The sequence below is a fragment of the Carcharhinus amblyrhynchos genome, chromosome 15 (assembly GCF_965287045.1).
Source record: "Carcharhinus amblyrhynchos chromosome 15, sCarAmb.v2.hapA, whole genome shotgun sequence".
Lineage (NCBI taxonomy): Eukaryota > Metazoa > Chordata > Chondrichthyes > Carcharhiniformes > Carcharhinidae > Carcharhinus > Carcharhinus amblyrhynchos.
Window position 1 is genome coordinate 60,231,436 of NC_137338.1, and position 13,193 is coordinate 60,244,628.

At 41.9% G+C, this 13,193-nt stretch overlaps 1 protein-coding gene across 2 annotated transcripts in view; it reads left to right on the forward strand.

Annotated features, from left to right (window-relative positions):
* The window catches only part of mospd2 (motile sperm domain containing 2), an 83,807-nt gene that overhangs the window by 302 nt on the left and 70,312 nt on the right, over positions 1 to 13,193 (forward strand). For both annotated transcript variants that reach the window (XM_080204026.1, XM_080204024.1), the window contains exon 3: positions 12,951 to 13,106. In XM_080204026.1, the coding sequence (XP_080060152.1) occupies positions 12,951 to 13,106 (156 nt within the window). The remainder of the gene's footprint in view (positions 1 to 12,950; positions 13,107 to 13,193) is intronic.

The window sequence follows — 13,193 nt, forward strand, 5'->3', positions numbered from 1 at the left end:
CCCCTCCGGTCTCCCCCTTCCCCCCCCTCCGGTCTCCCCCTTCCCCCCCCTCCGGTCTCTCCCCCTTCCCCCCCCTCCGGTCTCCCCCTTCCCCCCCCTCCGGTCTCCCCCTTCCCCCCCCTCCGGTCTCCCCCTTCCCCCCCCTCCGGTCTCCCCCTTCCCCCCCTCCGGTCTCCCTGGCCGTTCCATCCCGCGGTCCCTCCCCCGGACTCTGAAGCTATTGTTTGTGCTGAACACAGATCAGAATGACAGAGAAGGGAAGTGAAGAAGTGGAACCTGGAAGTGTGGATGAAGCCTTCAGCAGCAAGCAAGGGAAGCAGATAAAGATCGAAAGGTGAAATAGGTGTTCTTGATAAACTTCATCTTGAGGTTATAACAGGACAAATATCATTCACTGCCACGTTGAGCAAGAGAAAGCAGGTGGGGAGCTGGAAAGAAAAGCAGGCTCAGAGTGAAACATCAGTTGACATTGAGCCAGGGATCTGCCTTGTGGTTATCCCAAACCGGGTATATATAAGGGCTTCTACCATTATTTGTTTATGGACTTGTATGATACATAGACTTGTTACATATTCCACATCCTAACTTTACATTCCATCCAGCTCCCAGCTGCTTGCTATTGCACAATGTGGCAGTGAATGATTTCTGTCCTGTTTTAACCACAGATGAAGTTTCAAATTTCATATCCATTATGTCAAGAGCACCTGCTTCCCTTGCCTGCTGCTGAAGGCTTCATCCACACTTCCAGGTTCCACTTCTTCACTTTCCTTCTCTCATTCTGACCTGTGCCCTGCTTCAGAACTTGTTGTTTGAATTCCGATCGAAATCAAACCCACCTCACATATTCCATCAACTTCTGCTTGCTCTTTGTTCCCCAAAATATTGATTTGGAAGTCTGTTCATAAATTGGTCAGGGCTTTGTTCTGATACATACAAATTCCAGACTTTCAACTTGCAATCTCCCTCTGATTCTGCAACGTTGTGTAGTGGCTTTTAATCTCACACTGCACTTCCTCGGTTATACTTTTCGTTTAACTAGATATTGGACAATAATAGCACACTCCAGCTTGTAGGTGGTTGATGCCTACTTTTGAGTGATTAATGATGTTGAGTCTGAGGAAGTATCTAGTCAGGCCTGTCAAAAGCTTTAACTGCCACACATGATAAATGGCCACCTGGGCAGATTATTAAATGGTTGCTGGTGCTGTTGGAATGTGGAATAGTATGGTCTTTGAATTCAGCAGTTGATGGGTTGATTTATGGCAGAGAAACTAGGTATAGTTTTGGGCTGGGTCAGAAGGTTGGAGTTCAAGTTTTGTGCAAAATCTAGGCTAACATTACGGTGCTGTCACAAAGGGGTGATTCAGTGGCAAGGGTACTGCCCTTTGAATGAGATGATTAAGCTGAGGCCCCATTTGTCAGTTAAGGTAAACAGGAAAGATCCCACGGCACTGTTTGAAGAAGAGCTAAGCAGATAATCTGATAATTTACCTTTAATATTGTTTGTGGGGTAGTTGCTGTGTGGTAATTGGTTGCACCTACTATAACCATGGTAATTCAAAAGTACTTAATTAACAGTAGAGGTGCCTTGGGAGAGACTGAGGTTTTAAAATGGATGTAAATACACATTTCTTTGTTCAATTCAGAGGCTGTTGAAATTATGGCGAAGAGATGGTCTTTTTCACACATTGCTTTTTAATTTTTTTTCTAGGGAGAATTTAGCAGAAAAACTACATTTGACAGTTGTATTTTTATAAAATGCTAATAAATGAGGTTTTGAAGTTGTTTTTCTGTGGACTATAAATAAGCAGAACAACTCTCAGCTGTTAATAAGGCTCTGGTCCTGGATGCTTAATGGCATGTTTATTATAGATTTTTTCCCCTAGTTGTGAACATGAAAATGGGAGTGGGTACACACAAGAAGTCAGGCCTAGTAAATGCTACTTGCTTTTTACCTGCTTTTTCAAATACATTTGAGGGCAAACTTTTGCATGGCTCAAGTTTAACTCACAGGAAACTATATTGTTGTTTTGTTTTAATCAGGATAAATTATCAGTCAAAAAGTGGAAGCTTCATATTGTTAGATGTAAGAAAAACTTGCATTTATGTGACACCTTTAGACTTTGTACTCGTTAGAGTTTAGAAGAATGAGAGGAGATCTCATTGAGACGTATAAGATGATGAATGGGATGGATAGGATAGAGGTGGAAAGACTCTTCCCGCTCAAAAAAGACAGTAGGACTAGGGGGCACAGCCTCAAGATAAAGGGGAGGCGGTTTAGAACGGAGTTGAGGAGGAACTTCTTCACTCAGGGTGGTGAATCTCTGGAATTCTCTGCCCGTTGAAGTGGTGGAGGCTGCCTCGCTAAATATTTTTAAGACGCGGGTTGATGGGTTTTTGATAGGAGAGGGGATTAAGGGTTATGGGGAGAGGGCGGGAAAGTGGAACTGAGCAGCGACAGATCAGCCATGATCTTATTGAATGGCGGGGCAGGCTCGAAGGGCTGGATGGCCTACTCCTGCTCCTATTTCTTATGTTCTTTCACAACCTCGGCATCCCAAAATGCTTTACAACTGATGAAGTGTAGTTGCTGTTCTAAAATATGACACACGACAACTAGTTGTACGCAGCAAACTCACAAACATCAATGACTACATAATCTGTTTTGTTTTGCAATGTTGATTTGAAGAATAAATGTTGGTTAGGACCCCAGGGAAAATTCTCTTGCTGTTCTTCAATATAGTGCCATGGGATCTTTTACACCCACTTGAGAGGGCAGATGAGATTTTGATTTGCAATTCCCCTCAGTACTGTACCAGTTACCCTATTTTTTTTTTTGTTTTCAAGTCTCTGGAGTGAGTCTTGAACCCAGAACCTCCTGACTCTGCCATCAACCAACTCGATAATATAGCTCATTGATAGTATATGAAGCCACATTTTACTGATTGGATTCAATGAGTTTGATGATAACTGATGCAATATATGGTCAGTAACTGTGAAAAATCAATTTTCATCTGGCCTTGATCAAGCAAATTTTGAATATTTCTAAGGATTTTAACATTGCTGAATAATTGGTGCCCAGTTATTGGGAAGTCGGTCAGCCCCCTATCAAACAAAGGAAATTTTCAGTTAATGGGGTGAATAGCCAACTATATTTTAAATATACTCAATTTATCAGCTTTTGTGCAGAAACAATATAGTACATTTATAATTGTAATCAGTTGGAATTGTTGGAAGTATATTAATGTATGTAGCTTTGATACCTTTGTGAAAAATCACTATCCTGACCAGTAAATATCAAGCAAAGCAACTTGAAGCCATTGTTAGGAAGTGTCTGGTCATGGATGCTTTGCGGGATGTTTAACATAGATATTCCCTTATTTACGAACCTGAATGCGGGGAAGTGTAAAAGAGTCCTGCATATTTTGTGACACACGTATAAATGCACACTTTTGTCATGGCTTTTGCTTTTTATGCTAGATAATTTCTTAGCTTTGTAGGTCTAGCGCTGGGACTATTTATGGGGCAGTGCACCATCTCTAGCAGTGCCAAGAGATGTTTGAGATAGTAATCTGATTTTTTTCTCAGAACTCCACTGTGAGCCAGAAAAATGCAATTCTTGAGATTTACCAACGAGAATTACCTATTTCATTCTAAATGTGCCCGTAAGCCAAGTTAATGCAACCTGTCTTCATAATTTAGTCCTGTAAGCCATGTACTAGCTGCAAAATGATTTCTCTTGGTACGGATTTTTTTTAAAGTCAGTCAATTAACCAGCATTGGTAAAGAATAAATTTAGATAACCATAAAGCAAAGCAGGAGTGTAGAATATTTTGGACTATAATCTAGTTTTTAATGCAGTATGATCACTGCAACATAGCAGAGTGCACTTCCAAATGTAGTAATTTGAAACAAAATATCAATATGTAATAGTCATCGTTGGTTGTGGAGTTATCTTGATTGAAGGTTGTGGAATGAAGTCAGAGGGAGTGAATACGACAGAAATTCACAACGGGAATTCAGATAATGTCATAGGCCATAAAAGTGAAGCTCAAGTGCTTTATGAATTGCAGCCTGTTTCACTTTGATGCTTCCCATCCTAATGCTTAAAAGAACTGAATTATATTGAAGTCTGACTTTATTGTGCTTATCCTGTGGTGCTAATAACTCAGATCACTTGGGACTACAATAAATTATTTTTGTAATTTCAATCAGTTAGAAGTGATGTTAAAATTTAAATTATTTTCTAGCATGTTTCTTTTTCCTATAATGTGACATCCCCTTTGGTGTTCATGGGACCCTGAGGATTCCTGGATTTCATTTTTAAATAAACTGAAGCCCTGGGATACAGATAGAATACTTGATAATTGTCACCAACTTTTTTCTTTCCTTGTTTACTTTTCTTGTAGTTTTCAGGGGAAAGAGAAAATTAAGTTAGTGGCAGAGGCTGTGTGTGTGGAACTGGGCCCTCTAGCTGGTCTTTAATAATAACTGGGGATAGAGGTTGGTCAGCATTACACAGAGGGTTTGTTGGTCCAGAAAATGTTTTAGGAAAGTAGACAGTGGTTTCTTGCCTCGACTATCTTAAGGGGCAACTGGATATGAGGGGAACGGAGTTGAGGGGGTTGAGCTATGAGGAGAGGCTGAATAAACTAGGCTTGTACTCGTTAAAGTTTAGTAGAATGAGGGGAGATCTCATTGAGACATATAAGATGATGAATGGGATGGATAGGATCGAGGTGGAGAGACTCTTCCCGCTCAGAAAGGACAGTAGGACTAGGGGGCACAGCCTCAAGATAAAGGGGGGTGCGGTTTAGAACGGAGTTGAGGAGGAACTTCTTCACTCAAAGGGAATCTCTGGAATTCTCTGCCCGTTGAAGTGGTGGAGGCTGCCTCGCTAAATATTTTTAAGACGCGGGTTGATGGGTTTTTGATAAGAGAGGGGATTAAGGGTTATGGGGAGAGGGCGGGAAAGTGGAACTGAGCCACGACAGATCAGCCATGATCTTATTGAATGGCGGGGCAGGCTCAAAGGGCTAGATGGCCGACTCCTGCTCCTATTTCTTATGTTCTTGTATGTATTTGAAGCAGGGAGAACGGGGCAATGGATTAGTTTTGTGTTGGTTTGGCAAATAAGAGCCACAGACAAAGGGCCATATGGCATCTTTGTATGAACTTGTGGTTTTATTTGTAACTTCATTCTAATCAGCAATGAACATTTATTTTACCAGTGATACTTTTTCCTCCTAAGACCAAGATCGAAACCATTGTTGCTTCCAGAAGCAAGCCCAACTCCCTTTATTTTGCAGTTTACCCTCAGTAGGCAATGTTGCAATGCAAATACGCTATAAAACAACTGCATGTGGTGTTTTTAAGTTAATGCTTGTGACATGTTTGCTACTGCTGGTACCTGAGGAAGGTCTGTACAAGCTGATTGCTTGTGAAAACGTGGGCAGGAACACTGTTGCTGCTGTCTGCTGGCAGTTATGTTTTCTTGGCTCCCTTTGACTCTCATGGCAAGCTGTTTGGTATTTACATTGAAAGCTCAAGTTGGGAGGGAGTTGTGCAGCACCTTTTTGTTGGAAATTTGCCAGAGTTTACAGAAATGCTGAAACCAGCAAGCCCCAATGTTAAGAAGGATTTTAACTACCTTTCCAGTTGAATTATTGCAAGGATGGTTTGTTCTATTAAGTAAAGATATTTCCAATTTAAAGTATATTATAAAATTCACCCTTGCCACTAGTCCCTTTTTGAAGGCTTGTAATAAACAAATATTATCCAAAAAAAATCAATGGAGAGTTGTGAGCAGACCAGCATTTCTTAATGGTCCTTAATTGCCCTTGAAAAGGTGGTGATGAACCACATTCTTCAGCTTCTCTGATAGACAAGATGCAAGCACACCACAGTGCTGTTAGGGAGGGTGCAATGCAGTTTAATGTGGATAATTTGAGTTTATCCGCTTTGGTAGCTAAAAGGTGAAGGCAGATTATTTTCTGAGTGGATATAAATTGAAAGAGGGGAATATGCAACAAAACCTGGGTTTCCTGTTACACCAGTCACTGAAGGTAAGCATGCAGGCACAATAGGGGGTAAAGAAGGCTTTCATTGTGAGAGGGTTTGAGTACTGGAGCACGGATGTCTTGAAGCAATTATATAGGGCCTTGATGAGGCCATACCTGAAATATTGTGTGCAGTTTTGGTCTCCTTATCTATGGAAAGATGCTTTTGCTCTAGAGGGAATGCAGAGAAGGTTTAGCGGACTGATTCCTAGGGTGACAGGACTGATAGATGAGGAGATTGAGTCAATTAGGATTGTATTCATTGCAGTTAAGAAAAATGAGGAGGGATCTCCTTGAAATCTATAAAGTTCTAATAGGACTAGACAAGATAGATGCTGGAAGGATGTCTCCAGAATCAGAGATCACAAGCTGAGGGTACAAGGTAGATGATTTAGGACAGAGGTGAGAAATTTCTTCACGCAGAGAGTGATCAGAGTGTGAAATTTGCTACCACAAGATGTGGTTGAGGACAAAACATTGAATGTTTTCAATAGGCAGCTAGATATAGCACTTGAGGCAAAGGGGATCAAAGGATATGGGGACCGGGGGAGGTGGGATCAGGCTCTTGAGTTGGATGATCAGCCATGATCAAAATTTGATTTATTATTGTCATATATTAGTACACAGTGAAAAGTACTGTTTCTTGCGTGCTATACAGATAAAGCATACCGTATATAGGGAAGGAAAGGCAAGAGTGCAGAATGAAGTGCTACAGTCATAGCTAGGGTGTAGAGAAAGATCAATTTAATGTGAGGTAAGCCCATTCAAAAATCTGGCAGCAGGGAAGGAGCTGTTTTTGAATCGGTTGGTACGTGTACTCGAGTATCACGTATTTTTGTGTCGTTCTCCTGAAGGAAGAAAGTGGAAGAGAGTATGTCCGGGGCGTGTGGGGCCCTTAATTATGCCGGCCGCTTTTGAGGTAGCGGGAAGTGAAGACAGTGTCAGTGGATGAGACATTGGTTTGAATGATGGACTGGACTTTGTTCACGACCCTTTGTAGCTCATTGAAGTCTTGGACACAGCAGGAGCCGTACTAACCTGTGCTAGAACCAGAAAGAATGCTTTCTATGGTGCATTGGTAAAAGTTGCTAAGGACATGCCAAATTTCCTTAGTCTCCTGAGAAAGTAGAGGCATTGGTGGGCTTTAACTGTAGAACAGGTTGTTGGTGATCTGGACACCTAAAAACTTGAAGCCCTTGACCATTTCTACTTTGTCCCATTGATGTAGACGGGCATGCTCTCCACTATGCTTCCTGAAGTAAATGTCAACAAAATGAAAGAGATATCTCTCCCTTGATGACTATTGTCATTGCATAAGTTCACCAGATGTGCTATCTCTTTCCTGTACTGTGTCTCAGCATTATTTGAGATCCAACCCACTGCGGTGATGTCATCAGTAAATTTGAAAATCGAGTTAGAGGGAAATTTGGCCACAGTCATAGGTGTATAAGGAGTATAGTAAAGGGCTGAGGATACAGCCTTGCGGACCACCTGTATTGATTGCGGGGGAGGTGTTGTTGCCTATCCTTACTGCGGTCTATAGGTTAGGAAGTCTAGGATCTAGTTGCAGAGGAAGGGGCTGAGCCCCAGGCCACGAAGTTTGGAGATGTCTCGGAGGAATAATAGTGTTGAAGGCTGAGCTGTAGTCTATGAATAGGAGCCTGACGTAGGTGTATTTGTTACCTAGGTGTTCCAGCATTGAGTATAGGACCAGGGAGATGGCATCTGCTGTGGACCTATTGCAGCGATAGGTGAACTGTAGTGGTTCCGGGCAGTCTGGGAGACAGGAATTGATTTGTTCCATGACTAAGCTTTTCGAAGCACTTCATAATGATAGATGTCAGTCAGAGCCACCAGATAGTAATTAAGGCAGAATGAATGGTAGAGCAGACTCAGGCCGAATGGTCTTCTCCTGCTCCTATTTCCTATGTTTCTTGATTCTGTGATAGTGAAAGAAAAGGGATGTATTCCAAGCCCGTATCGTGCGTGGCTTGGAGGTGAACTTGCAGGTGGTGGTGATAGAACATAGAACATAGAACATTACAGCGCGGAACAGGCCCTTCGGCCCACAATGTTGCGCCGACCAGTCTTATTTTTAAAAAAAAACATTGACCCACTAATCTAAACCAATCCCTTTTCGTCCATAAACTTATCCACCAATCTCTTAAACGCCCCCAAACTAGGTGCATTTACAACTGCAGCAGGCAGGGCATTCCAGTCCCTCACCACCCTCTGTGTAAAGAACCTGCCCCTGACATCCGTCCTATAACTACCCCCCCTTAATTTAAAGCCATGCCCCCTCGTGCTAGATTTCTCCATCCGAGGAAACAGGCTATCACCATCCACCCTATCTAAACCTCTAATCATCTTATATGTTTCTATAAGATCCCCTCTTAGCCGCCTTCTTTCCAGTGAAAACAACCCCAAATCCCTCAGTCTCTCCTCATAGGACCTCCCCTGCATACCAGGCAACATCCTGGTAAACCTCCTCTGCACCCTCTCCAAAGCCTCCACATCCTTCCTGTAATGTGGGGACCAGAACTGCACACAGTACTCCAAGTGCGGCCGCACCAGAGTTGTGTACAGTTGCAACATGACGCTGCGACTCCTAAATTCAATCCCCCTACCAATAAACGCCAAGACACCGTACGCCTTCTTAACAACCTTATCTACTTGATTCCCAACTTTCAGGGATCTATGTACACATACACCTAGATCCCTCTGCTCCTCCACTCTATTCAAAGTCCTCCCGTTAGCCCTATACTCAACACATCTGTTATTCCTACCGAAATGGATTACCTCACACTTCTCCGCATTAAACTCCATCCGCCACCTCGCGGCCCAGCTCTGCAACCTGTCCAAGTCACCCTGCAAACTTCGACACCCTTCCTCACAATCTACCACACCTCTGACTTTGGTGTCATCAGCAAACTTACTAATCCACCCAACTATACCCTCATCCAGATCATTAATAAAGATTACAAACAGCAGTGGCCCCAAAACAGATCCCTGAGGCACACCACTCGTAACCGCACTCCATGATGAATAATTACCATCAACCACCACCCTCTGTCTCCTATCTGCTAACCAATTCCTGATCCAAGTACCTAAATTACCACCAATCCCATACATCTGCATTTTCTGCAGAAGCATACCATGGTGAACCTTATCAAACGCCTTACTAAAATCCATATATACGACATCTACTGCCTTACCCCTATCCACCTCTTTGGTCACCTTCTCAAAGAACTCAATAAGGTTAGTAAGGCATGACCTTCCCGCTACAAAACCATGCTGACTATCTCTAATCAATTCATTACTCTCCAAATAACTATAAATCCTATCCCTAATAATTCTTTCTAAAACCTTGCCCACTACAGAAGTAAGACTCACTGGTCTGTAATTCCCAGGGGAGTCTCTGCTCCCCTTCTTAAACAATGGGACAACATTCGCTGTCCTCCAATCTTCCGGTACTATACCAGAGACCAACGACGACCTGAAGATCAGAGCCAGTGGCTCTGCAATCACCTCTCTTGCCTCCCATAGAATCCTAGGGTAAATCCCGTCCGGACCAGGGGACTTATCTATTTTCAACCCATCTAGAATATCCAAAACATCCTCTGTATCAACTACAATACTTTCTATTTTACACCCCTTCACCCCAGTGACCTCCTCAGCTACATTCATATCGTCCTGCGTGAACACCGAAGAGAAATAATGGTTCAATGCCTCTCCAATCTCTTCCGGTTCCACACACAACTTCCCCCTACTGTCTGTAACTGGCCCTAATCTTGCCCTAACCAACCTTCTGTTCTTGACATACCTATAGAACGCCTTAGGATTCTCCTTAATCCTATCAGCCAAAGTCATCTCATGCCCTCTTCTAGCCCTTCTTAACTCCCTCTTCAACTCCCTCCAAGCCAATCTAAAGCTTTCTACTGCACTACCCGAGCCCTCAAGCCTCATCCGAACATAGGCCTCCTTCTTCTTCCTAACCAACAAATCAACTTTTTTTGTGCACCACGGTTCCCTAGCCCTACCAATTCCTCCTTGCCTGACAGGGACATACCTATCACAGACCCACAGTAGCTGCTCCTTGAAAAAACTCCACATTTCAGACGTTCCTAGTCCCTGTAATCTCCTAGTCCAATCAATGCTTCCTAATTCTCTCCTAATGGCCTCATAATTACCCTTCCCCCAGCTAAAACTACTGACCCGAGGTTCATGCCTATCCCTATGCATCTGCTAGCCTTTCCTTCTAGATGTAGAAGTAACTGACTTGGGAAGTGCTGCCAAAGGAAATTTGGTGAGTTGCTACAATGTATCTTGTGATTGTCCACATTGCTGCCACTGTGTACTGGTGGTGGAACAAATTATTTTCTTCAGACTTTGGCTGGGGTGCCATCAAGCAAGTTTATCCTAGATAGTGTTGTGTTTCTTGTGTTGTTGGAGTTGCACAGATCAGTGGAAGTGGAGAGTATTCCATCATCCTCCAGATTTGTGCCTTGTCGGTAGTGAACAGGTTTGGACAGCCAGTAACTCACCATAAAATTCCCAGTCTCTTCCCTGCTTTTGTGGTCTCAATATTTATGTAACTGGTCCAGTAGGCTTTTGGTCAATGATTATCCCCAGGATGTTGATGGAGATTCAGCCATTGAAATGCCCCATTGAATGTGATGGTAATAGTTGTATTCACTCGTGTTGGAGATTGTGAATGTTTGATACCAATGTTACTTGCTACTTAACTGCACCATACTGAACGTTGTCCAGGTCTTGCTGCTTGCGAGTACAAATTGTTTCAGTGTCTGAGGAGTTGCAAATGGTACTGAATCCTGCAATCGCCAACAAATATCCCCACTTCTGACCTTTTGAAACCTTAGAGACCACTTGGTGTTGACCACAATTGGTTTGTTTTTTTAATTGAATTGATCAACTCTTTCATTTCAAACTTTTGTTAGTTTAGTTTGTGTTTTAGTGTGAACAATATTTTTTTTCTCAACTGTAATAGCAGTTTGCATTTATGTTGACCCTTCATATAAGGCGAATGTTGAGAAGAAGATCAAGGGTTAAATAGTTTTGGATCTTGGTGAACCACAAAGTTGCTGGTCAATGCCCTAGTTTGCTGCAAGTTTCAGAATTATTTGCTTGTTGTTCAAACTTGATAATGTTTTTCATTTTCACTTGGCATTTCTTCTTTTGAAACTGAACTATCCAGTCATTACCGTGTACTCCAGGTAATCCATTTTTTTTACACTTCAAATTGAATTATCTAATAATTTGAATGAAGTAATTTGAGTAACACTGCAAAATTGAAATTTAATGATGGACAAATCAAATGATTAGACAATTAAAGTTCCTCAATTAAGAAGAGCAGACTATACTGGGAAACATGGTTTGTGCTACTGTTTGGAAAAGTTGGGAGGTTTGTTGGAGTACCACCCAGTGTTGCGAATGAGACATTACAGGAGAATAATTAACTTATTAATTTCTTCAGGTTTCATGATTTCTCTCCACCTCTTGAGAGTTCCAAGGCATATTTAAGCCTTGTGCTGACAGGTTTTCACCTTTAGCAAATAGTGTATCCATAAGAATTTACTGTACTCTGGGTTTACTGCTCAGGTTAGGATATTGTCCTTCCTTTTAAAAAAAACTTTAAAACCCTTTGAATTGAGTTTGTTATCATTAGAATCTGCATTCTGAGGAGGATTATTTGAATGGCTGATGGGATGCTGCAAATGTCAGTCTCAGCCTGAAGCAGAGTTGTACTTTTGTCTGCCATGTCAACTGGCATAGTGGGTGCTTTTCTCCACACTTGACCAAGACTGCAGATCAGGTAGTCTCGTGTTCTTGCAATTTGCAGCCTAGAAAACCTTTTGTTTTTGGAAACTTCACTTAATTCCAACAATTTGAAATGACTGCCATCCATACTGAGATGAAATAAAAGTCTTTAAATTGTGAATTAACATTATATGCAACTTTCCATTTAAAGTAATACGTAGCCAATGATATTTAGGTTGCACGTGTGTCAAAAATGGTTTGAGATCTGTGTATCCCACCACCGAATTAATGTGATTTCAAAAAACATATCGAAAAATCATAGCTTAATGATATGTTCCTTTTTGTTTGCTGTGGTATGTGTTCACTGACGCTGATTAATTCACATATTAAGTAATGCTGATCTGTTCAGTTTTTGCAATATTTTTAAAATTCATGTACGGGATATGGACATCACTGGTTAGGCCAGCATTTAATACCCATCCTTAATTGCCCTCGAAGATGGTGATGAGCTACTTTCATGAATTACTGCAGTCTCTAAGATGTTGGTACACCATAGGGACTTCAGGGAGGGATTTTGGCCCCCTGACAGTGAAGGAACGGCGACATGTTTCCAAGGCAGGATGGTGAGTGACTTAGAACTTTTAGGTGATGGTGTTACCAAGTTTCTGCTGTCCTTGCCCTAGATGGTAGGAGATGTGGGTTTGGAAGGTGCTACCCTGGTAAGTTCCTACTCATAACTGATAATTTTTGCCTTGTCCCCTGTCAGCACTGTTTAATCCTAATAGGTTTTGGTTGATGGTATTTGAAGAATTGCATTGTGACTGTCTCTAGTTTTAAATCTGCTTTTACATGGATAAAATCATCTGCATCTGATATCATTAGCCAGTGAAATTAATTACTAAATTGGGGAAGAAAAAGATTGAAGGAAATTTTCTGACCGAGGCCAGGTTAAAATTTGGCCTAGATGAGTGTGAACTATTTGATCTTGTGTCTGAGAAGTGGGAATGGTCTTAGCGCACTGGGTTAGAAATACAGATAGTAAATGAATGGAAATCAGTTTCATTTGTAGGGAAATGTTCTTCACTCTTCTAACAGCAATGTCTTTTCCTGTAGACAAAGCTGAGAAATATGATTCTCGAGATGTTGAAAGACTACAGCAGGATGATGGGTGGGTTGAGAGCTATCTGCAATGGAGACATCACAACGTGGATGACACATTGAAAATGATCGATGACAGTTTTCAATGGAGAAAAGAATTTTCTGTTCATGGTAAGTTGCCAGCAATATGAAAATATATATAGGCTGGCAATTACCTTTAAATTATTTTCGCGCGGGGAGGGAAGCTGCATAATGCTC